The sequence below is a fragment of the Salmo trutta genome, chromosome 8 (genome assembly GCF_901001165.1).
Source record: "Salmo trutta chromosome 8, fSalTru1.1, whole genome shotgun sequence".
In the NCBI taxonomy this organism is placed as follows: Eukaryota; Metazoa; Chordata; class Actinopteri; order Salmoniformes; family Salmonidae; genus Salmo; species Salmo trutta.
The window spans coordinates 42,899,572-42,921,917 of record NC_042964.1 but is presented as its reverse complement, the minus strand read 5'-3'; the positions used below and the strand labels follow the sequence as shown (position 1 = coordinate 42,921,917).

The 22,346-nt window shown below is 45.2% G+C and overlaps 1 protein-coding gene across 1 annotated transcript; it reads left to right on the top strand.

The window, feature by feature from the left end:
• The first annotated feature begins 3,952 nt into the window (after positions 1–3,952).
• Positions 3,953–21,615, top strand: LOC115199011 (myotrophin-like). Its single transcript, XM_029761494.1, has 4 exons — positions 3,953–4,301; positions 8,887–9,000; positions 11,651–11,734; positions 20,301–21,615. The coding sequence occupies exons 1-4, from the start codon at positions 4,233–4,235 to the stop codon at positions 20,385–20,387; spliced, it is 354 nt and encodes a 117-aa protein (XP_029617354.1). The 5' UTR covers positions 3,953–4,232; the 3' UTR covers positions 20,388–21,615.
• Positions 21,616–22,346: the final 731 nt, after the last annotated feature.

Sequence of the window (22,346 nt, the reverse complement as noted above, 5' to 3'; positions counted from 1 at the left end):
CCTATCGCAGGCTCTGAACCATCACACCAGATCATTATTTTTTCAACCCCTATTACTAGCCTGTTCAATCTCTCTTTCGTATCGTCTGAGATTCCCAAAGATTGGAAAGCTGCCGCGATCATCCACCTCTTCAAAGGGGGAGACACTCTAGACCCAAACTGTTACAGACCTATATCTAACCTACCCTGCCTTTCTAAGGTCTTCGAAAGCCAAGTTAACAAAAAAGATCACCGACCCTTTCGAATCCCACTGTACCTTCTCCGCTATGCAATCTGGTTTCAGAGCTGGTCATGGGTGCACCTCAGCCACGCTCAAGATCCTAAATGATATAATAATCGCCATCGACAAAAGACAATACTGTGCAGCCATATTCATTGACCTGGCCAAGGCTTTCGACTCTGTCAATCACTGCATTCTTATTGGCAGAATCAACAGCCTTGGTTTATCAAATGACTGCCTCGCCTGGTTCACCAACTACCTCTCAGATAGAGTTCAGTATGTCAAATCGGAGGGCCTGTTGTCCGGACCTCTGACAGTCTCTATGGGGGTGCCACAGGGTTCAATTCTCGGGCCGACTCTTTTCTCTGTATACATCAATGATGTCGCTTTTGTGGCTGGTGATTATCTGATCCACCTCTATGCAGACGACACCATTCTGTATACCTCTGGCCCTTCTTTGGACACTGTGTTAACTAACCTCCAGACGAGCTTCAATGTCATACAACTCTCCTTCGGTGGCCTCCAACTGCTCTTAAATTCAAGTAAAACTAAATGCATGCTCTTCAACCAATCGCTGCCCGCACCTGCCCGCCCGCCTAGCATCACTACTCTGGACGGTTCTGACTTAGAATTTGTGGACAACTACAAATACCTAGGTGTCTGGTTAGACTGTAAACTCTCCTTCAAAACTCATATTAAGCATCTCCAATCCAAAATTAAATCTAGAATCGGCTTCCTATTTCGCAACAAAGCCTCCTTCACTCATGCTGCCAAACATACCCTTGTAAAACTGAATATCCTACCGATCCCTGACTTCGGCGATGTCATTTACAAAATAGCCTCCAACACTCTACTCAGCAAATTGGATGCAGTCTAACACAGTGCCATCCGTTTCGTCACCAAAGCCCCATATACTACCCACCACTGCGACCTGTACGCTCTCGTTGGCTGGCCCTCGCTTCATATTCATCGCCAAACCCACTGGCTCCAGGTCATCTATAAGTCCTTGCTAGGTAAAGCCCCGCGTTATCTCAGTTCACTGTTCAACATAGCAGCACCGACCCGTAGCACGCGCTCCAGCAGGTATATTTCATTGGTCACCCCCAAAGCCAATTCCTCCTTTGGCCACAGTTCTCTGCTGCCAATGACTGGAACGTATTGCAAAAATCACTGAAGCTGGAGACTCATATCTCCCTCACTAACTTTACACATCAGCTATCAGAGCAGCTTACAGATCCTTGCACCTGTACATAGCCCATCTGTAAATAGCCCATCCAACTACCTCATCCCCATATCGTTATTTATTTATTTATTTTTTTCTCCTTTGCACCCCAGTATCTCTACTTGCACATTCATCTTCTGCACATCTATCACTCCAGTGTTTATTTGCAAATTTTTTATTATTTCGTCACTACGGCCTATTTATTGCCTTACCTCCCAAATGTTACTTCATTTGCACACACTGTATATAGACTTTTCTATTGTGTTATTTGCTTTACGTTTGTTTATGTGTAACTGTGTTATTTTTGTCGCACTGCTTTGCTTTATCTTGGCCAGATTGCAGTTGTAAATGAGAACTTGTTATTAACTGGCCTACCTGGTTAAATCAAGGTTAAATAAATAAATACAATAAAATTCAGCAATGGCTTAATTACTAAAATTTGTTACCCACTCAGTGGTAGCCATTTTTTGTAACCTTTTGTTATTTTGTAAAATTGCATGCATACTACTGCATCTTAACAATAAATCAAAATATTAAAAACCATCTCTAATACTTCACCAGTATAGAATAAAATAGTATACCATGGAGTTTTGTCTAAGCGCTGATATAAGATCAGTTTTGCTTAAACCATGGACGTTTGAGTAGTGTGAAAAGGTTAACTGCCACTGATCTGAGATCTGGGAGACGGAAGGATGACATGAGGGAGAAAAAAATGGCGCTAAGAACAAACCGTACAAACCAACATTTGCGAAATATAAACTGAGTACTTTCTCCTATGAGTCAACAACAGGAGAGAGAGTTACATGTTCCTCTCCTGAAAACCTTGATATGGAGTAGGAATGTGGAAGTAAAGAAATCGAATCCTACAGAAGTGAAGAGGAAGAACTTGTGGTGAAGGCTTCCTCACCTCACCTCAATGAGCAGGGACATGCCTGAGATGACTCTGGCCCAGTGGGAGTTCGTTTCGCGGAGAAAGTAGAGTCATGTCTTTTGGCTGACCCATTTGTGGTATCAGGCTCGTTGGAAGGGGGAGTTGGGTGTTGTTAACTCAGTCAAAGTATCCAGAAGTGGACTTATATTGATTTTCTGTGTGTCTTCCACCCAGAGGGAGTGGACACTATGTGTCAAGCGCCTTGTTGCTCCCGAGTGGCGCAGCGGTCTAAGGCACTGTATCGCAGTGCTAGAGGCGTCACTACAGACCCTGGTTCGAATCCAGGTTGTATCACAACTGGCCATGATTGGGAGTCCCATAGGGCACAATTGACCCAGCATCATCCGGGTTGGGGTAGGCCGTCATTGTAAATAAGAACTTGTTCTTAACTGACCTGCCTCGTTAAAACAAGGTTAAATTAAAATAAATAAAAAGACAGGAGCTGTGTCTAGCTATGCTCTCCAGAGCAGAGCACCACTGAAGTTAGTGACTACCAAGGTGGCTTTGAGTGTGGAGATGGATCAACTGAAGTTGAAGATCCCTGGTATCTGAGGAGACCCTGTCTATCCTTGATATTGAGTGTTTGCCTGATAAAGTCATGCTGGGATATGTTAGTTATCCCGTGAGAGCGTTTGTGGGTGCCAAGGTTATGGTCATGTTGCAGCAGTGTGTGGGAGGGACATTCCGAGGTGTGGGAAGTGTGCAGGAGGGCATGGGACAAAGGAGTGTGTAGTTTCGGAGGAAAAAGTAGTGTGTTGCAATGTTGGGGGAGTCCATATTGCTGGGGATCATGTGCGAGTGAAACAGGTTGAGGTTCCAAGGGTTTGAGCAGTGCAAAAAGTGACAAATGCTGAGGCAGTGAGGAAAGTAGAGGATGATGGGCAAAGGGTAAGGAATCATGAGAGAATACCAGTAAGTTGTAGGGCAGGAATGAGTGTCCTGAAATAGTTTGTGTTTTAGCAAGGTTGGTTTCTTGGCATTCATCGCTATGGTAATTAACTGTACAGCACAGATGAAAAGGAACCGAAGTCGCAGAAGATAAAAGTAGTAGTAGCAGCAAGTAGTAGCAGCAGCAGAAAAGTTATTAGGAGTGAATGATTTTACTGCAGAATAGTTACAGGAGATCTTGAAAGGAGTCCCATCCACCCAAGCTAGAAGCCAGGAGTAAGAACAGTTGTAGAAAAGTTGTGGGATAAGGGGTGTGTATTGATTTTATAGGTGCAGGGTTAGAGGGTGGTGGAAATGTTATTTTACCATTAATATTTCTATATATATATATATATATTTGTCAAATTCAGAACTGAGAAAGGCTGGAATACTCAAAAATAGTCTCATCAGGCGGAAATTCACACGAAGAAGAGCTCTGTCGTCACTAGTTACCACAGCCACAAATGCATAAACCCCGCCCATTTCTACAATTTATATTCTTAAAATGTGATTTTAAACCTAACCTTGAACCTAACCTTAACCACACTGCTAACATTATGACTAAGCCTAAACTTACATTTTTAAAAAAGTGAATTGTTCAGACCTAGCCAATTTTGACTTTGTGTTTTCTATTTCGGGCATGAAGGAAAGGTTAACTTCCGGGTGTGCGGCATCGGAAACGCTTCATGAGAGAAAGGCGGACCCCTCCTCTGCTGTCCTTTCTTTGAAACTTTATTTTTTAACAATTGCCTGCACTCTAGAAGTACCAGGTGTTCAATTTAGCAAATTGTTTAATTCCTGTAACGCTGCAAATTTTATAGCCGCTTTCCCTTGACTACGGAGTGATCTGTCAAGAATTGCTTGCCTTGAGAGAAGTTTGACAGCTGCCTTTTTCACCAGGAAAGCCGCAGTGAACTCTTTGAACACAAGAAAATGGGGGATAAAGAATTGATGTGGGCCTTGAAAAATGGAGACCTTGACGAGGTTAAGACCTTAATGAAGGTACGATATACTGTAGCTATCTTACTCGCAAATCAGCCAGCTAAGTGCGCTAGCTAGCTATGTTTTGTCTGTATAGCTAGCAAACGTTAAGTAGCCATGGCTTTGCAAGGTTAGCTAGCTAGGTAGCTAACTTTCATAGCTAGCTTAGCGTACATACATTAGCTAACTATCCGTTCACCTATCACCAGCTCACTGTAGTTAGCTAGCTAGAAGGTTTGCTTTTACAAACGTTTGTAAAACAATCGGTAGCTAGATTGGGGAGATTGTTAGATAGCTAGCGTTAACAAACTACCATGCTAAACAGAAATGGCTAGCTAGCTACTGCAACAACTTGTTGTAATCTGATTCAATCACAGTGTGTCGGTGTGTGTCTGTTTGCTATTGCCTAATGAATGACTATCTTTCTGCAGACACGCATACATATGGTCAAGTACCTAGCTAACGTTAACTACTTACTTAGCTAGATAGTTGGCTCCTGCTTGAGAATCAGTCTTGGTTGGTTTTCACAAGCAGCCTAACTAGCTATAGCCAAATCCACAGGCCCATGTTGTGACAGTTAGCTAGTGTGAAGTGTGCGGGTGTCTCCGGGCTTTGTGGCTAGCTTGTTAACTTCATGCTGTTGAAAACATGAAGTAGGCCTAATCATACTACTTGTTTGCGCTCTGCTTTGAATGAGGATGTTCCGGGAAATCTTAACATTCAGCTTCCATACTGACTGAGTGTCATTAATTTTCAGGCCACACCTGTGCCATTTTTAGAGCAGTGAAACATTAGCTATTGGTCTGTAAACTGGTCATCTTTAGACACTTATTTTAGTCAAATTCTAGACATAAAAGAGACTCAAACTTGAATCAGTCATATTTTAAGAACACTTTAATGGTGGCAGTCGTTTTGTAGGCATCTCCTTGAAATAGATTTTATCACCAATGTTGCATTCTCTGTAGGCCTACATTCCAGGCACACGCAGTGCATTTGGAAAGTACTCAGACCCCTCGACTTTTTCCACATTTTGTTACATTTCAGCCTAAATCTAAAATTGTTTTTTTTTTTTAAAGTCCCTCAACAATCTACACACAACACCCCATAACGACAAGGCAAAAACAGGTTTTTAGGCATTTTTGCAAATGTATTAAAAACCAAGAATGTTGACATTTGCATAAGTATTCAGACCCTTTACTCAGTACTTTGTTGAAGCACCTTTGGCAGCGATTACAGTCTTGAGTCTAGGGTATGACTCTACAAGCTTGGCACGCCTGTATTTTGGGAGTTTCTCACATTCTTCTCTGCAGATCATCTCCAAGCTCTGTCAGGTTGGATGGGGAACGTTGCTGCACAGCTATTTTCAGGCCTCTCCAGAGATGTTCGATCGGGTTGAAGTCCAAGCTCTGGCTGGGCCACTCAAGGAAGTTGAGACTTGTCCCGAAGAGTACAATCTTGGTTTCATCAGACCAGAGAATCTTGTTTTTCATGGTCTGAGAGTTCTTTAGGGCTATCATGTGCCTTTTACTGAAAAGCGGCTTCCGTTTGGCCACTACCATAAAGGCCTGATTGGAGTGCTGCAGAGATGGTTGTCCTTCTGGAAGGTCCTCCCATTTCTGCAGAGGAACTCTGGAGCTCTGTCAGTGACCATCAGGTTCTTGGCCACCTCCCTGACCAAGGCCCTTCTCCGATTGCTCAGTTTGGCCGGGCGGGCCAGCTCTAGCAATAGTCTTGGGTGGTTCCAAACTAATTCAATTTCAAGAATGATGGAGGCCGCTGTTCTTGTGGAGCTTCAATGCTGTAGAAATCTTTTGGTACCCTTCACCATATCTGTGCCTTGACACAATCCTGTCTAGGAGCTTTGTTGACTATTTCCTTTGACCTCATGGCTTGTTTTTTTTTCTCTGACATGCACTGTCAACTGTGGGACCTTAGATGGGTGTGTGCCTTTCCAAATCATGTCCAATCAATAGAAACAGGATGCACTTCAGCTCAATTTTGAGTCTCATAGTAAAGGGTCTGAATACATATGTAAATAAGGTATTGATGTTTTTTTTATTCTAATACATTTGCAAACATTTCTAACCCTATTTTCACTTTGTCATTATGCGGTAGAATGAGGCTGTAACGTAACAAAGGCGAAGGGGTCTGAATACTCCCCCCTTGAATCTTTCTGTGAAGTACCTGAAAATAATACTGAAACATGGCTTGTGGTTTGAGGTTTAGCCAGTCTGGTGTAGGTTGAACACCTTTAAAATAGCTGTGGGCTAACTCTTGTTGAAAGCTGAACCACACTGATGAATCGTTAGTCCTGTAGAGCTCCTGTGTAAAAGCAACATGTCTTTTTATGCATTTTGTTTAGACAGTAGGCTTGACAATCAGACCTCTGTTCTTTATAGACCTACCATTTGATTAGTTAACTTCTGTGACATAGCCTCGCCATAACAATTAGGGTGGACTGTATTTAGGCTCTGCTTTCCTTTCAGCTTTTGGTGATGGAGTCTAATCAAAGTCAGAGGTACAGCTATTTCAAAAGTCTTTACTGATTTTTGGCAAGCAAGAACATTACCAATGCACTGAGTTGCTGCATTACTCATATTGATCTTAAAGGCTGCGTTTACACGGGCAACCCAATTCTGATCTTTTTATGCTAATTAGTCTTTTGGCCAATCAGATGTTTTGCCACTAATTGACCGAAATATCAGAATTTGGCTGCCTGTGTAAACCTAGCCAGTAATCCCGGATTACAATTAAATTGCAATAGGATGGAAATGTTTCAGATCTGGGCCAATCAGTTGCGGAGATGGGTTTTTACGCCCGTTGCCAAAGATTTTTCAAAAGCAGGCAGCTCCTAGACACTTCATACTGTACATGTGGATATTAGACTGTGATCCACTGGTTTCCCTTATTCCTCAACCCGAATGAAACCATTTAAATTGACCCCATATTACCCAGCTCCTGGAGGAAATACCATCATGCCTAATGGATTCAGTTGGCTTGGGTGTAAAATGAAGGCGTGGAATCTGTTTCCCACTGTTTTCCTTGACCTTCAGGGGAATGGTGACACAGGTGAGCATGCCAGAGATGGGCCTCTGTGGGAGATTGATAGAAATATCTATCATACAGCTAGTGACAGGATAGCAGTTTGACTACACATCACTGTCTGGTTATGCCGTTATGTTTGTCATTCATATGTATTCATATTTGAACTGCAGGAAGGGCAACTAGTGTCTGCAGCTGCTGTCTCAGTTTATCCAATAGGAACCTTTCTCACCAGGCTACATTAGCCTAACTCACGGGAGAGTAGAGAGGAACGTGTAAACTCTGATTACAACACATGGATGGACCATAGGTCTCCATAACTCGGGTAAATGTAGCCTATCAAGCTTCAGAAATCCAATGAATTGCAGCAAGGGCATCCATTGGATCACTGTGCTGTCTAGCCTAAGCTATTGAGAGCAGGTGAGTGGTGCTAGCATTACCCAAAGCCTGGCTGTAACCTTTACTGAGCCAGATTGATTATCACACCCGGCCGGAACAGCTAAAGACGAGCCCAGACCCTGACTCATCTCCCGATAGGCTTGTTGCCTTAGGGCAGTTACGCGGTAATGGAATTATGCGGAGACTCAAACAAAAACCATTGACTTCAAAGTTTAGCAAACCATACAACTCTATGCGCAAGGACTTATCTACTCTTAACAATTAACTGCATTAAACAGAGATTTTACTGTACTTTAAAAAAAATGTATTTACTGTGGGAATTGTTCAAAGTTGTCATTGTGCATATAGCTGTATGATTTTGTTAAACTTTGAAATCAATGGTTTTTGTTTGGCATACATTTTTAAAGTGAAATAAACGGAGTCTTATCAAATCTGCTGGTGACCAACACAGACGAAGGATGGCCATGCCCTCTCAACCCCAGCTCTAGTCTCTCCATCACACTCTTGCTTCCTGTAATAAGATATGTCTCTCTGTCACACAAGCTCAGAGTAGGTTCTGCTTCATGTTCATGGGTACACCGTAGGTCCTAGCTAATGTATAACCTATAGAGCTGCTGTCTGGGAATCCATTTCTGTCCTGTAGCTAGCCAGGTACTATAGAAAGTCATTCAAATGGGTTGGTTTTATGCAGGCTGCTTAGCAGGTGAATACATTCCAGTCCTCTCTTTCCTCAGGCCACATAGCCAGCTAATGAGAAAGGTGCTATGGTATGACATGGCGCTGACAACGCTGCCCAGTCTGAGTGACCGGTCTCTGTAATGAGTATTGTCTCTTCAGGACTACCCCACCGCTCCACACAATGGACTGTGGAGGGGCTATAGAGCCTGTCTTTCCTCTCGCCTACAGGCTTGACATTTTGAGGCCTCGCAATACCGCAGCAGGGAGACTCTGGGAAGAGGCGTCTTGTGTGACGGCCTCTGTTTTGAACTGAGGGGTGTTTCTGGCACAAGAAAGGATTTCTATTATGTGATTATATTAACTGTGTGCATGTCCATGCAGTAAATGTTTGTTCCTTTTTAGCAAGCGGGTGAACAAGTCTTGATACAGGAGGGGAAGTTGTGTAGGTGATATCTCAACAGTTTTTTTTTTTTTTGTGTTTAATTAGGATGAGGATGTGAACAGGACCCTGGAGGGTGGCAGGAAGCCCCTGCACTATGCTGCTGACTGTGGCCAGGCTGAGATGCTGGAGTTCCTCCTCTCCAAGGGAGCAGATGTCAACGTAAGAGCTGCTAGTGGGAATACTGCTGTCAATATAGGTCTACTGCTGTTATTAGAATACTGCTGTCAATATAGGCCTACTGCTGTTATTAGAACACTGCTGTCAATATAGGCCTACTGCTGTTATTAGAATACTGCTGTCAATATAGGCCTACTGCTGTTATTAGAACACTGCTGTCAATATAGGCCTACTGCTGTTATTAGAATACTGCTGTCAATATAGGCCTACTGCTGTTATTAGAATACTGCTGTCAATATAGGGCTACTGCTGTTATTAGAACACTGCTGTCAATATAGGCCTACTGCTGTTATTAGAATACTGCTGTCAATATAGGCCTACTGCTGTTATTAGAATACTGCTGTCAATATAGGGCTACTGCTGTTATTAGAATACTGCTGTCAATATAGGTCTACTGCTGTCAATATAGGCCTACTGCTGTTATTAGAATACTGCTGTCAATATAGGCCTACTGATGTCAATATAGGCCTACTGCTGTTATTAGAATACTGCTGTCAATATAGGGCTACTGCTGTTATTAGAACACTGCTGTCAATATAGGGCTACTGCTGTTATTAGAACACTGCTGTCAATATAGGGCTACTGCTGTTATTAGAATACTGCTGTCAATATAGGCCTACTGATGTCAATATAGGCCTACTGCTGTTATTAGAATACTGCTGTCAATATAGGCCTACTGCTGTTATTAGAATACTGCTGTCAATATAGGCCTACTGCTGTTATTAGAATACTGCTGTCAATATAGGCCTTCTGCTGTTATACAGTTATTAGAATACTGCTGTCAATATAGGCCTACTGCTGTTATTCACTTATTAGAATACTGCTGTCAATATAGGCCTACTGCTGTTATTAGAACACTGCTGTCAATATAGGCCTACTGCTGTTATTAGAATACTGCTGTCAATATAGGTCTACTGCTGTTATTCACTTATTAGAATACTGCTGTCAATATAGGCCTACTGCTGTTATTAGAACACTGCTGTCAATATAGGCCTACTGCTGTTATTAGAATACTGCTGTCAATATAGGTCTACTGCTGTTATTAGAATACTGCTGTTAATATAGGCCTACTGCTGTTATTAACTTATTAGAATACTTCTGTCAATATAGGCCTTCTGCTGTTATACAGTTATTAGAATACTGCTCTTAATATAGGCCTACTGCTGTTATATTGTTAGTATTTAACAACTGTATTCTAATATCAGTCCCTCTCCGTTTTATTAGTACTGATATGGAAGAAGGCTTTGGTAGTAGCCCTCTGTCACCTATCTGCTCACGTTAGAGAGATCCGTTATTACTGATGCCCAAAGAGGAAGGAATGATGCATTTTCCATTCTGTGTTTGCATTAATTTGCTTATTGAATAGACCTAATGGTACCAGAGAGAACAAGTCCCTTATTCTGAATCCACTCCTACAAAGCTTCTACTATAGTCAACCACAAAATGACTAAAATGTAATAAAATACTGTAGTAACGACTCGGACTGACATGACTACTGTAGACTGCTCGTTTTGTTCAGACTGCTCGTTCTGTTCAGACATGTAGAGAGTGGTTAAGTTCTATGTTTGGACCAAGGGGATTCCTCCGTTTATAAGGGACTTGTCTTTCTCCTGAAGCCCCCCCCCCCATTTCCCTCAGTGGGCAGAGAGCAGCACAGTCTAACTGGCCAGACCACATAGTCTGTCAGAACGCTCCCCTGAGCCTCAACCCATTACCACACTGCAGTGGAGGGAATCGATCTGCTTTTACAATGGGATGGAGTAGAGTGATGCTTGTGGCATTTACAAGTTAGGGAAGGTGACCGTATTGTACATTTTTGCGCTAGTATCTTTCTAGGTAGTCTCGGTGTGCAACTATTAATATTAGAAATTCTTAACCTTATTCGAAGCTCTTTGGTCTGTCCCCTTAGCCCCTCAATATTGCCCCACAAGCCTGAACGTGCTTATGGGTGTCACTGACCCAAGACATTATATTTAGACACACACACACACACACACACACACACACACGTTGACCGTTCAGGCGATACTTGCTAGAACTGGAAGTTCTGACCTTCATTGTACCAGTGTGAATTTGGAATGCTTGTTAACTAGGCCTAACTCTCACTGCACACAGTCTGTAGAGCCATGGCCTCTCCCAACCTCCCTTATCTGCCTCATGGTCTGATCACCACCACACTTGTCATTCACTACAACATCCATCAGTCTGGCTGTTACACCATTTTGCTTCCTCTAGTCTTGTATCACTAACACCCCACACACACACACACACACACACACACCCACAGAATGTGTAACTCTGTCTCTCTTCCCCAGTCCCTTCAGGTGAGGGGCCCTAGCCAGGGCTCCTGAAACAGGGGAGATAAATAGTGGTAGAGTGGGTTTCCTCTCTATTTCATTGACGTGATAAGGAGAGAAATAAAAGGGCTCCCTCTCGGAGTTATTGCCTCTGATAACGAGAGTGCCCTTGTGTTGGAGGCAGGGACGACTGGTCTGCTAGGGACGACTGGTCTGCTAGGGACGACTGGTCTGCTAGGGACGACTGGTCTGCTAGGGACGACTGGTCTGCTGATGGCGCCTGTCCACGCACAAACCCGCTCACTCCCTTTTTCACTTTCTTTGATCTCTCACAGGCCCCAGACAAACATGGTATCACTCCGCTTCTCTCTGCCACGTACGAGGGCCACCTCACCTGTGTCAAAATCCTGCTAGAAAAGGTAACGCCACACTCGCGTGCGCACACGCATGCACAGAGCTGTCTACACTCGTCAGTCATTTCTGTGTTCGAAGTTCTGTGGGATGTGTAACTGCTGATGAGGTAACTCCTGTATGACAAAGGACTACAATAAAGGCTGAATGTTCAGTGACAGTCTGGTCCTGCCTGCCCAAACCTTCTGTTCTGTGTGGAGGCAGCTAGAATGTTCCCACACTTCATCACACAGCACTGCTGCTGTTTGTTACTCTCCCACTAGCTAGCTCCACACACACACACACACACACACACACACACACACACCTCTCACTCAGCTCTGGAACACAGATGATACGATGGCTGAATGTGACACCTCAGTCCTGGCAGTTACCCACTGCTGTAGTGAGGAGCCAACACTTTTCCTGAACACCAAGGAGCTGCTTTTACAGTCCTGTAATGGGGCCATTTTGGATTCATACAAGTAGATTGATGTATTCTTTGAGAGGTTGATCTTTGTCAAATTATTAAATAATCTTATTCCTAGTACACAGTAACTACACAGTGCAGTCGTAGAGCAGTGATTTAGACCATATTTGTTTGATGCAGAACTGTGTACATACAGGACATGATTTGGGCACTGCCTTGTGGAGTAGTCAGTCACTCACTGTGTGGTGTTAGTTTTCATTCAGCTCACGTTTCCCTGCTGCTATCTGTTATCCTGGTGTGCCGGCTCAGTGAGGTACCTGTGGTGCAGCCACATAGAAATTACAGATGTCGCCGTTCTCTAATGGTAAGCCCTGTGGAGGCTTATATCACTTCCCTCTTTCTCTCCCTCACTCTCCTCTCTTTCTCTCTCCCTGCCTCCCTCTGAAAACATGCCAAACTGCTGTGAAATGGATGTCCCCCTCTCTCCCTCACTCGTAGCTGCACAACACAAAGGGTAGAAGCACAATATGGCTATTTCTTTCATTACCTCGTGATTGTTTTTTTTTTTTATGTCTCTGGTCTCTATCTGGGGAGCGCCGACATGTCAGTACAATTACAAATGACTTTCATAAACCAACAGTCAAACCAACAGTCTATTTCCAGTGGGTAAGCATCGGTCATCTCCCAGCCCCAGCCAGGCTAAATGAGGCGGGGTATACAAAAGCACCGTGCCGCGCTTCTCCGAGAGTGGCGTAGGCGGCCTCACTCGCCGAGAGAGCCAGCGCCATAGCAGTTAAGGGACTTACTCGCGACGGGACCGCCAAAAAAACACGCCACCACTCGCCTGTGTCCAAACTCCAAGCGGTGCCCCTCTTTGCATCCTACGGACACGACCCGACACGTAAATCACCCGGCACCAACACTACTGGGAGGGGACACAGTCATCATGCATGTAGAGACCGAGATATCATATGGATTAGAGGTCGACCGATTCTGATTATTTTTTTCTTCTACGCCGGTACTGATTTATTGGATGACCAAAAAAAAGCTGATACCAATTAATTGGCCGAATTATTCTTTTTTTTGTATGTAATAATGACAATTACAACAATACTGAATGAACACTAACTTAATACATAAATAAAAATCTATTTAGTCTCATAAGTAATGAAACCTGTTCCATTTGGTTTAAATAATGCAAAAACAAAGTGTTGGAGAAGAAAGTAAAAGTGCAATATGTGCCATGTAAAAAAGCTAACGTTTAAGTTCCTTGCTCAGAACATGAGAACATATGAAAGCTGGTGGTTCCTTTTTAACATGAGTCTTCAATATTCCCAGTTAAGAAGTTTCAGGTTGTAGTTACTATAACAATTTATAGGGCTATTTCTCTCTCTACCATTTGTATTTCATATACCTTTGACTATTGGATGTTCTTATAGGCACTTTAGTATTGCCAGCCTAATCTCGGGAGTTGATAGGCTTGAAGTCATAAACAGAGCTGTGCACCAAGCATTGCTAGGAGCTGCTGGCATACGGAGGAAAGTGCTGTTTGAATGAATGCTTACGAGCCTGCTGCTGCCCACCACCGCTCAGTCAGACTGCTCTATCAAACATCAAATCATAGACTTAATTATAATAAACACACAGAAATACGAGCCTTAGGTCATTAATATGGTCAAATCCGGAAACTATCATTTTGAAAACGTTTATTCTTTCAGTGAAATACGGAACTGTTCTGTATTTTATCGAACGGGTGGCATCCCAAAGTCTAAATATTGCTGTTACATTGCACAACCTTCAATGTTATGTCATAATTATGTACAATTCTGGCAAATGAATTACGGTTTTTGTTAGGAAGAAATGTTCTTCACACAGTTCGCAACGAGCCAGACGGCCCAAACTGCTGCATACACAGAACGCAAGAGAAGTGACACAATTTCCCTGGTTAATATTGCCTGCTAACATGAATTTCCTCTAACTAAATATGCATGTTTAAAAAAAGATATACTTGTGTATTGATTTTAAGAAAGGCATTGATGTTTATGGTTAGGTACATTGGTGCAACACAGTGCAAATGCGCTTGTTAAATCATCACCTGTTTGGCAAAGTAGGCTGTGATTCGATGATAAATTAACAGGCACCGCAGTGATTATATGCAATGCAGGACAAGCTAGGTAACTACACATGGTTGATGATATTACTAGTTTAACTAGTGATTATGTTAAGATAGTTTTTTTATAAGGTAAGTTTAATGCTAGCTATAAACTTACCTTGGCTCCTTGCACTTGCGTAACAGGTGGTCAGCCTGCCACACAGTCTCCTCGTAGAGTGCAATGTAATCGGCGTCCAAAAATACCGATTGTTATGAAAACAAAAGTGGAGTGTGAGGAGATGTGAGTTGACGCTCCACGCCACAGCAGCCTGATGTCTCATTTCAGCCAGAAGCACCAGCACCACCAGCAGGACTGGAGCTCTGAAGCACTTTCTCTCTGGCTACCTTTACCCACACTGTTATTACACATCAAGCACAACAGCAGGCCAGTGCTTCAATATCTACTCATTGATTCATGTCCGCTCGTTTATTCAGCTTTAAGAAACATTCAGAGGAATCGAATAATGCATCAGTAGTCCACCACTAAAAGAATGTATCATTCATGATAACTCAAGTATTCATTCTGGACAAAATGCTTGATAGTCTCGGAAGTGTGCCCCTGAGCATCATGGGAGCTGAACTCTGACTGCCCCCAGGAGGTTCCTGCATTATCGAAGTCCTGTTATAACCCTGTATTTAACCCTAACCAGCCAGCAGGCTGAGGGAGGGAGAGTTGCTGACTTGACTACAGGCCAGAGAGATGGCTTCAGAAGAACACGAGGCTTGTTAATTATGAATCAACACTGAAGCCCTCCCTACCTCCCTTAACAACTCCCACCCTTTTATTTTTATTAACCCATCGGCCAGCCCCCCTCAGAGGACAAAAAAAAAATATATATATATTATTATTATTATTATTATTATTTTTTTTTTTTTATACAGCTTTTCTGCTACATACATGGTACTTTTATACTGTTGACCATGGCCGTTGGGTCAGGAGTATGATATTATTCAGCCTAGTCTTCTAGCTGCATTAGACCTGGGCTGTATTCAGTGATGTGAAACGTTGCAGATAGAAATAGAATGAGTAGAGCTCACACTGTTCTCTGTTCAATCTGTTCTACGTCATACGCTTCTAGCTACAGAAAAACATTCTGTAACGTTACATCCTCCTGATCAGGCCCCAGTCTACACTGTGCTAGGCAAGCCAGGGAGAGATTGTGTATGGGTACCGCAGAGTGAAGAATGTGTCGTGATGGATTTAAGACTGGAATGAAGGGTGGGCTGGGTGGGCTGGGTAACAGGAAATGAGTTAGTAGGATTGTACAGACTACCATTTCCTCCCTGTCTAAATGTAGACCTCAGCACACCACTACGGGCATGTTGCTAGCTAGGAGGGAGGACGACTAGGGGGAGTGAGACATGCTCGTACTGTGTCGGGATGCTATTAAGCTTCTCTCTTCTTTCAGGACGATGTTTAGCTTTTGGGACTAACTAGCCAAGATACTTTTTCATGTGCTCGGCAATTGATGCCAGAAATGGTTTATATTAGTACAGCATTTTCCAGTCTTATAGTGGTCCCGTGTGGCTCAGTTGGCAGAGCATTGTGCTTGCAACACCAGGGTTGTGGGATCAATACCCACGGGGAACAAGTATGAAAATGAATGTACTCACTGCTGTGAGAGGCTCTGGATAAGAGCGTCTGCTAAATGTTACACTACAGCACCCCCCCCCTTACCCTCACTGTTGTCTTGCAGTACAGCACCCCCCTTACCCTCACTGTTGTCTTGCAGTACAGCATCCCCCCTTACCCTCACTGTTGTCTTGCAGTACAGCATCCCCCCTTACCCTCACTGTTTGTCTTGCAGTACAGCATCCCCCCCTTACCCTCACTGTTGTCTTGCAGTACAGCACCCCCCCTTACCCTCACTGTTGTCTTGTAGTACAGCATCCCCCTTACCCTCACTGTTGTCTTGCAGTACAGCATCCCCCCCTTACCCTCACTGTTGTCTTGCAGTACAGCATCCCCCCCCCTTACCCTCACTGTTGTCTTGCAGTGCAGCGCACCCCCCTTACCCTCACTGTTGTCTTGCAGTGCAGCGCACCCCCCTTACCCTCACTGTTGTCTTGCAGTGCAGCGCACCCCCCTTACCCTTACTGTTGTCTTGCAGTACAGCGTCCTCCCTTACCCTCACTGTTGTCTTGTAGTACAGCAGCACCCCCCTTACCCTCACTGTTGTCTTGTAGTACAGCGTCCTCCCTTACCCTCACTGTTGTCTTGTAGTACAGCAGCACCCCCCTTACCCTCACTGTTGTCTTGCAGTACAGCGTCCCTCCCTTACCCTCACTGTTGTCTTGCAGTACAGCGTCCCCCTCTTACCCTCACTGTTGTCTTGCAGTACAGCGTCCCTCCCTTACCCTCACTGTTGTCTTGCAGTACAGCGTCCCCCCTTACCCTCACTGTTGTCTTGCAGTACAGCGTCCCCCCTTACCCTCACTGTTGTCTTGCAGTACAGCGTCCCCCCTTACCCTCACTGTTGTCTTGCAGTACAGCGTCCCCCCTTACCCTCACTGTTGTCTTGCAGTACAGCGTCCCCCCTTACCCTCACTGTTGTCTTGCAGTACAGCGTCCCCCCCTTACCCTCACTGTTGTCTTGCAGTACAGCGTCCCCCCTTACCCTCACTGTTGTCTTGCAGTACAGCGTCCCCCCTTACCCTCACTGTTGTCTTGCAGTACAGCGTCCCTCCCTTACCCTCACTGTTGTCTTGCAGTACAGCGTCCCTCCCTTACCCTCACTGTTGTCTTGCAGTACAGCGTCCCCCCCTTACCCTCACTGTTGTCTTGCAGTACAGCGTCCCCCCCTTACCCTCACTGTTGTCTTGCAGTACAGCGTCCCCCCTTACCCTCACTGTTGTCTTGCAGTACAGCGTCCCCCCCTTACCCTCACTGTTGTCTTGCAGTACAGCGTCCCCCCCTTACCCTCACTGTTGTCTTGCAGTACAGCGTCCCCCCCTTTCCCTCACTGTTGTCTTGCAGTACAGCGTCCCCCCCTTACCCTCACTGTTGTCTTGCAGTACAGCGTCCCCCCCTTACCCTCACTGTTGTCTTGCAGTACAGCGTCCCCCCCTTACCCTCACTGTTGTCTTGCAGTACAGCGTCCCCCCCTTACCCTCACTGTTGTCTTGCAGTACAGCGTCCCCCCCTTACCCTCACTGTTGTCTTGCAGTACAGCATCCCCCCCCTTACCCTCACTGTTGTCTTGCAGTACAGCATCCCCCCCCTTACCCTCACTGTTGTCTTGCAGTGCAGCGCACCCCCCTTACCCTCACTGTTGTCTTGTAGTACAGCAGCACCCCCCCTTACCCTCACTGTTGTCTTGTAGTACAGCGTCCCCCCCTTACCCTCACTGTTGTCTTGTAGTACAGCGTCCCCCCCTTACCCTCACTGTTGTCTTGCAGTACAGCGTCCCCCCCCTTACCCTCACTGTTGTCTTGTAGTACAGCGTCCCATCTTACCCTCCTCGTCCTGTTTCAGCCATCAGCCCCCTGATCGTGTTTTGGTCAAACAACCGTCCTATCTTTTTCCACTTCTTTGAGCACAGTTCAGCCAACAGAAGTCTGTTTCTCCATCCCCATACAGATATCGATCTCTCCTTTCTTTCCTCTCCTCCCTCGTTCAAGGCCATGTAAAATATGCCCCGCGAACGGCCCCGCGGCCGCTTGACTGGAGCGGGCGGGTCGATGGACTCCTGTAAGCATCACATCTTATAACCATTCCTGAGGGGAGGAGATCTCAGGGCCTGATAGATTATGCATGGGCAGTCTCTCCTTTCCACTCAATAATGGCATAATGAAGACTTAATGGACACCTCGGCCAAGAGGCAGACTTGCATAACCCTTATTACTACTTACTGCACATGCACACACACACACACACACACACACACACACACACACACACACACACACACACACACTGTGGTCTTTGGCTCTGTCACTCCAGGATGCTGTGACTGGCCTACATCTCAGCCTACATCTCACTTAGCTAAGGCTGTATCACATCCGGCCGTGATTGGGCGGCACACAATTGGCCCAGCATCGTCCGGGGTAGGCAGTCATTGTAAATAAGAATGTGTTCTTAACTGACTTGCCTAGTTAAATACACTAAAAATAGTTGCAGCCTCAATCTCCTCCTGGCTGGATGTTTTGGACCATCAGTGTTTACTGGCTACCATCATTACTCCCATTTTAGACTAGCTCATTATTCTAAGTGGAGACCGGTGGATGTCCATGGTAGATCGCCTCGTCCACGTCCCTCAAGTCTGCAGTTGTTTTCTCCCCCCCTCTCAGTAGAGCCCAGGGAGAGTGAGAAGCCGTGTCGTTATACGACAACACGAGTTGGTCTTCACTGGATAATACAGCTAGCTCGCTCCAGTTATATAATGAGTCAGGGAATGCTCATTATATGGTGCTGGAAGGCTCCTGTAGGTAGTCGGCTAGGTAGCAGCCTTCTCCCAGGCTGTGTTGACTAGGAGTCTTGTTGAGGTGAGCGTCGGGGTGAAGTGGTGCTGTTGTGTAAATGAGGCCTGTGGAGTACTGCTACGTCTCGGTCCTCCTCCACCGGTACCAGCTGCTAGCTAGTGACTTCCCCTGAGCTAGAGGGCTGCCTCCTCTTCCTCCTTGTTCTCTTTGCCGTCAGCCCGCTAGAGCTGAGAACACGATGATCATGGAGAACACCAGGCTTGGTCACAAGATGCCTCACTAACACACCATCCAACTACAGCTGTTGAGGTCTCGCTCCTGCTCGCTCTCTCTCTCGCTCCTGCTCGCGCTCTCTCTCGCTCCTGCTCGCTCTCTCTCTCGCTCCTGCTCGCGCTCTCTCTCGCTCCTGCTCTCTCTCTCTCTCGCTCCTGCTCTCTCTCTCTCTCGCTCCTGCTCGCTCTCTCTCTCGCTCCTGCTCGCTCTCTCTCTCGCTCCTGCTCGCTCGCTCCTGCTCGCTCGCTCCTGCTCGCTCGCTCCTGCTCGCTCGCTCCTGCTCTCTCTCTCGCTCGCTCCTGCTCGCTCGCTCCTGCTCTCTCTCTCGCTCGCTCCTGCTCGTTCGCTCCTGCTCTCTCTCTCGCTCGCTCCTGCAGATTGCTGGTTTGTTTAACCATGTTACCACATTTATTTAGTGATAGTTTGGTCCTGTTATGAATATTGAAACCCATACAATCTCATTAAGCCAGGACGTCATTGTAAATAAAATAATATAACTTTTCACAAAGTTGCATCAGAACACTGTAAACTGTGTTGCTAGATGCAGGTAAACTCTTAAATGTAACGTTTCCCCCAATGTTAGACCTCGATTTAAGAGTGTATCCACCAGTCCTGTTTAATCCCTATAGGCCGAGCCCCGCTCCCATGCCCCTTTTGGCAGCACAAACATACATACTTTCTGCCTGGCACTCAAAGTGGGTCAGGCTTCTCCACTCGACAATGGCGTGTTCTCTGCCCGGGCTCCATAAGCCCCCGCTAAGAGGCTAAAGTTTTCCATTAAAGTCGTTGGTCTGGTAATGCTCGATCACTCGTCAACTTGTCTTCTAGTAAGTTTTATCCCACTTTGTCCGTTATTTGCAACCCTTGCTGCATTCCCTTCACCCCCATTCACCTTCACTGTCTTGTTCAAAAACTGTGTGTGAGGGATGAAGAGAAACATTGGGTTAGAGGGAGTCGGCCAGGGCACTGCACAGCTTTGCTCATCTTGAACCTATAATGAGTAGTAGTTTGGGATGCTTGTTGATTAGTTAATCAGTGATTCTGCGCAGTGCCTTGCCGGTCCTTTTGGAATGCACTTAGGGTGAGAGAGACTACATCACAGAGTGGGTTGAGGGGGACAGGCAGTTTGGCCCACTCTCACAGAGCATTACTGATGGGCTGAACCTGGCCTTGGGTAGAGGGCCTGATGGAGGGGGGGGGGGGGTGTAGGCTGAACACTGATTCTAACCTCGGCTTGTAGTTCACTTTGAGAGAGAGGGTTCACACTGATCATAATGTCTCCCTGTCATGTCCCCCCCCTCCCCCCCCCCCCCCCCAGGGAGCCGACAAGGAGCAGAAAGGACCAGACGGACAGAGCGCCTTCGAAGCAGCCGAGACTGACGCCATCAAGGCTCTCCTCAAGTGAGACGGGAGCCTAGAAGGGACGGACAGGCGGCTGCAGCAGTGGTCCCCCAGACAGACAAGATGGACACACCCCTTCCCCGGACCTCTCTCTTTAGCACTGCTTTGTCTGTTTGCGGTTTTTGTTTTTTCCCTTTTTTGTTTTATTTTTTAAGTTGTAGGGATTCTCTCTTCTTGCCTCTTAAGTAACCATTGAATGGATGGACTTGTCAATCATGTCTCCCTTAGGGACCAAACACTGAGGGGAAAAACACCAACTTGGACCCTCCCTGAACACACAAGGATGCAATGTAAAAATGAATCGAGCTTAACACTTAAATATGATCGCTCTCAAGTCCTGTGTGCACTCCTTTCACAAAGATGTTGGCAGGAAAAAACCGGAGACATTCAATAGTGTTAGTTTTTGTTGGCCGTTTTCAGTATTGTAAGACCACTTGGTTCTATTCATCTTCCTGACATCAGTTGTGCTAGATGGAGAACGGTTGTAAAGATATTCTATTAGCCCAGTTAGATGGCCTCCTCTTTCCCCTGGCTGTGTACTGTAGCTCTTCTCTGTAGACCTGACTGGCTAACTGTTCAGTGCTTCAACTAGGTGGGTTTGTACTGTATGAGAGGGTAGGTCCTGTTTAGGTCGCTAATAATATTGGTTACCCACTCTCTATGTAACCCTCTACTGATAACATATCACACTAAACATTAATGACCAAGGTTACTCTAACATATAATAGCGTAAATACCCCCTTGACCAATCACCATGTTGGCTATTACAAAAAATGTATGTAAAAAAATAAATAATTGATTAATCTGTTAAAAGATTGCTGTGTAGTGATGGCATTATGTCAACATTGACCATTATGCAATTTAGAATTGCATAATGTTTTTCCCTTTTGAGTGAGTTTTGAACGTGTTCAGATCTGCAATCCTTTGTTGCCGCAGTGTGTTTTGTATTAGATGAATTTGGTGGGTGGGCTCTGAACAGAGGGATATACAGGGGTTTAGGGTTCAAACTGTGGATCGGGGAAATGATCGTCCTCTCGCTCTCTGGGTTTGATCAAGCTGCCGGCTCTGCTGCATGTCAGAACTGCTTCTACTGCTACATTCTCCAAAATGGCTGCCTTCCTCTTTTGGTTGCTTTCAAATAATTACAATGCAATTGAAACAAAATACAAAACGCTTCCTCTCTGGCATTGTTGTGAGGGGAAAACTGAAATAAAAAATCTTAATTATTCTTCTCTTTGTGTGGTAATACATTGATTTTGTTTCCTGCAGGTATTGTCAACTTTTCAGTCAGTCTTTCAAATAGAAAAACACTCATTGACTCTGCTCTTAGAACGGACACTTCTGAGCGGTGCACACACTTAACTGTAATCTATATTAGTTCCTTTGTGTACAGCTTTACACGTCTGTGCACCCACTTACCTGCGAGGCTGCGATCCATACTAGTTGCTTTGTATACAGCCATGCCCTCCATCTTAATGACTTGAGTATTGCTTGTGTCTTTGTCAAACTGTCAGCAGCAGCAAAGCCCCCCCTCCAGCTGTGTCTGAGCCTGGAGCCCAGTGGGTTGTCCTGAATGAATAACAAGCAGCAGCTATTGATTCAATTGATTCCTCATACTTTCTGGGCTCTCTGAGTGGTGAGTGTCTCTGGCAGGGGAAAAAATGACTTGCTCATATTGTTCACTGACTGCTGCCTCTAGAGTGCCCCCAGTCCCATGTGAACTAGCTAGCTCGCTCTCCCCCCGGTTAAATACCCTCCTCTGCTGAGTTGATGACTAACACCTAGCCAGTTGCCTCCCATTGGGTAAAGGGCCAATGGAACACTATCAAGGTCTGCTGCTCTCTCCAGCCTATAGGATGACAGGAAATATAGGCTGAGGTTTGAGGAAGGGATGTTTATCACTTCTTTGACATCTTGGCGTCTTATTTTCCCTTCGCTGTTGTCCTTTTTGTTCATATCCTTT

What these genes read in the sequence shown, in the direction of transcription:
- LOC115199011 (XM_029761494.1), top strand. Translation starts at nt 4,233, where the DNA reads ATGGGGGATAAAGAATTGATGTGGGCCTTGAAAAATGGAGACCTTGAC. An exon ending in AGGTTAAGACCTTAATGAAG is followed by an intron (nt 4,302 to 8,886) that starts GTACGATATACT and finishes GTGTTTAATTAG; the next exon opens with GATGAGGATGTGAACAGGAC. An exon ending in TCAAAATCCTGCTAGAAAAG is followed by an intron (nt 11,735 to 20,300) that starts GTAACGCCACAC and finishes CCCCCCCCCCAG; the next exon opens with GGAGCCGACAAGGAGCAGAA.